This window comes from Otolemur garnettii, unplaced genomic scaffold (assembly GCF_000181295.1).
Source record: "Otolemur garnettii isolate 467f Iridium unplaced genomic scaffold, OtoGar3 scaffold00003, whole genome shotgun sequence".
Lineage (NCBI taxonomy): Eukaryota > Metazoa > Chordata > Mammalia > Primates > Galagidae > Otolemur > Otolemur garnettii.
This window is the reverse complement of record NW_003852398.1, coordinates 43,050,554-43,053,629: the sequence shown is the minus strand read 5'-3', so window position 1 is coordinate 43,053,629 and position 3,076 is coordinate 43,050,554. Positions and strand designations below refer to the sequence as shown.

The window sequence follows — 3,076 nt, the reverse complement described above, 5'->3', positions numbered from 1 at the left end:
CCTACAGGTTACCCTCCGCACTGTAAGCTAAAGTGCCACAAGAGGAATGACAGCTCGAATTTAGGAGAGTCTGAGTCAGGGGCCTAGAACCCGGGCCGCGGCCTTGGCTCTGCTGCCTTCTGGAGCTTGGCTCCAGGGTGCAGGAGGTGCGGGGCATCCAAACCTTCCGCGGCCGCTCCCAGAGGCCCTACACAGAAGACAGAGCTGGGAGCCAGAGCGCATCCTCCGGCACAGTGCCTTTATGTCAAGTAGTGCAGGCCCCACTGGATGCAGCAGCAACGGAGGCAGCAGGGCCTCCCCCGAGCCCCTCCCAAGGCCAGCTGGACCGCCGTGGACCCGGGGCTGACCCTCCGGAGCTCCCTAACCGCCAAGGCCCAAAGGGCTGGGCCCTGCCCCGCCCCACCCCGGCCTCCCTCCTGCTCCGCGCCTCCATGGCAACGGCCGCGCCCCCAGGCCAGACCGCTGGGATGAGAAGAAACCCCAACGGCTGAACGATTCTCCTCACCGGCATCGTGGCCCCCTTCTGTGCCCGGCGGACGTTCCCGCCCGGGGTGCAGCCCACCGACACCCGGTTCGCGGCACCAGCTTAGCCAGAGACTGAAACACCTTGGCGCTCTCGACACTGCGGCTTCTCGAGCGTGAGCGCGTACTGCGCAGGCTCACTCCGAGCTTGCCCCGCCCCAACCCCTACCTCTCTTGGCCTCTAGAATCACGCCTGCGCGGAGGCTCTTAGAGTCCATCTCTTAGGACGCCCGGCTGAGGTCGCGCCTGCGCAATGCTGCCATGCCGCTGCGCTAGAAATCTGGCCCGCACCGAGGCGGGGACGCCTGGCGGTAACTGGTGGGAAGAAACCTCTTACAGATTGCAAGGCCCATTTTCTGGCACTTGCGATACCCCTAATATTAAGAACAACAATGGCAATAGTACATTGTGTCCCATCAACACAGGAGCTTGAGCGGTGGTGTTAAAACATAAATCAGATGTCTCAAAACCCTCTGCTGATTAGTGTAGGGGAGGCTGAGGTAGAAGGATTGCTTGAGGCCAGGAGGTCAATACCCAACTTCCCAATATAGCAAGACTTCCATCCCTATATAAATAAATAAATAAATAAATAAAAATTAGCTGAGCTTGATGGCTCATGTTTATAGTCCCAGTACTCTGGAGGCTGAGGTGGGAAGATTGCTCGAGCTGAGTCCAGCAGTTCAAGGCTGCAGCATGCTATAACTGTGCCAGTGCACTTAAGTCTGGGTGACGGAGTGAGACCCTGTCTCTAAACAAACAAAAAACCCTCCATTTACTTCCCACCTCACAGAGTAAAAGCCACAACACCTCCCTCCAGCTCCTAGTCCTGTTTCTTCTGCTGCTCCAGGATCACCTGGCATCCGTGCTTGATCCAACATCGCAGGCATGCGTCCACGCTAGCATGCAAGGCCATGTGCTTGCAGTAGAAACTAATAAACATAACTATACAGCATTTTGTTTAGTGCCAGTGTACTCTTCTAAGTGCTTTACTTACTTTTTAAAAGTTCATTTAATTCATATAATAACCTTTTGAAATAGGTACTACGTTTTTACCATTACAGACAAACTGAGGCATAGGACCACTAAATAACTTTTCCAAAGTCATGCATATGGGCAAGAACAAAATCAGGATCCAAACCCAGGGAGCCTGCAAAGCTTTTCCCCTAAATAGCCACCTAACTCACTCCCTGACCTCCTTCAGAAAGTCTTTGTTCATGCAGTGACTTCTCAGTAAGCCCTAACATAACCTCCCTATTTAAATTTCCAAACTTCAGCCTCAGCTCTTCTTCCTGCCCTGCTTTATATTTCTTCATAGCGCTTATCACCACCTGATATTTTACATATATGTACCTACAAGTTTTATTGAGATATAATTTATATGCCATATAATTTATATGGCTGGTCTTGACCTCCTGGCCTTAATTCACCAATTTAAATTGTACAAGTCTAGCAAGGCGTCGTGGCGGGCGCCTGTAGTCCCAGCTACTCCGGAGGCTGAGACAAGAGAATCACCTAAGCCCAAGAGCTGGAGGTTTCTGTGAGCTGTGATGCCAGGGCACTCTGCTGAGGGCGACAAAGTGAGACTTTGTCTCTAAAATAAATAAATAAATATACAGGCCAATGGTTTTTACTATGTACATGAAGTTTTGCAACCATAACCACAATCGATGTAGAACATTTTCATCACCCCCAAAAAACATATAACAGTCACTCTTCCCCTTCTCCCTGCTCCCCTCAACGCCCGCCATCCAACCACCAATCAGTCTCTATAGATTTACCTCTTCAGCACATTTCATTTAAATGGAATTATGTCATATATGGCCTTCTTTGAATGACTTCTTTTACTTAACAATGTTTTCAAACTTCCTCCCTATTGTAACATGTTTCAGCAATTCCTTACTTTTTGTGGCTCAAAAATCTTCCATTGTACATATTTTAGCTAATTGTCTTTGAAGGATAATTAGTGTTTTTCTACTTTGGGGGCCGTCATGAATAATGCTGCTACAAGTTTTTTCCTGAACGTATCCTTTCATTTCTCTTGGACATATATACCTAATGGTAGAATGAGTGGGTCGCTTGGTAACTCTAATGTTCAGCATTTAAGGAACTGTCAAATTGTTTTCCACGGTGACTGCACCATTTTAAATTCTCACCAGCAATGTATAAAGTTTATGATTTCTCCACATTCTCACCAACATTCGCTTTTTTGTAAAACAGTATCTCATTGTGATGTTTCGCTTTTCATTTACCTGATGACTCAGGATGTTAATAGGGTGACCAGACGTCCCACTTTTCAACAATTTGTCCCACGTCCCGCGGCATTTTAAAAAAGTCCCGATTTTTGGAAAGAATGCACGAACGGGGTGGGAGAACAAGAAGGGAATATACGGTTTTCGGCTGCCATGTGGTTATTTCGCCAGAGTATGAGTTTTATATTATTTTTGTTAATTTTATAATGTTAAACTGTAATAATAACAAATAATTGCTGAGAAGTGATTATCAAGAACTGCTTATCAAAGTTTGCATTGTTGTCAGACCCTGCCCTGCCCCGACC

General features: G+C 47.8%; 1 protein-coding gene across 1 annotated transcript in view; it reads right to left on the bottom strand.

Moving 5' to 3' along the window:
- The window catches only part of KIF3A (kinesin family member 3A), a 53,457-nt gene extending 52,874 nt beyond the window's left edge, over positions 1 to 583 (bottom strand). The window contains exon 1 of the mRNA XM_003782204.3: positions 506 to 583. Coding sequence (XP_003782252.1) covers positions 506 to 511 — 6 coding nt within the window. The 5' untranslated portion in view covers positions 512 to 583. The remainder of the gene's footprint in view (positions 1 to 505) is intronic.
- Positions 584 to 3,076: the final 2,493 nt, after the last annotated feature.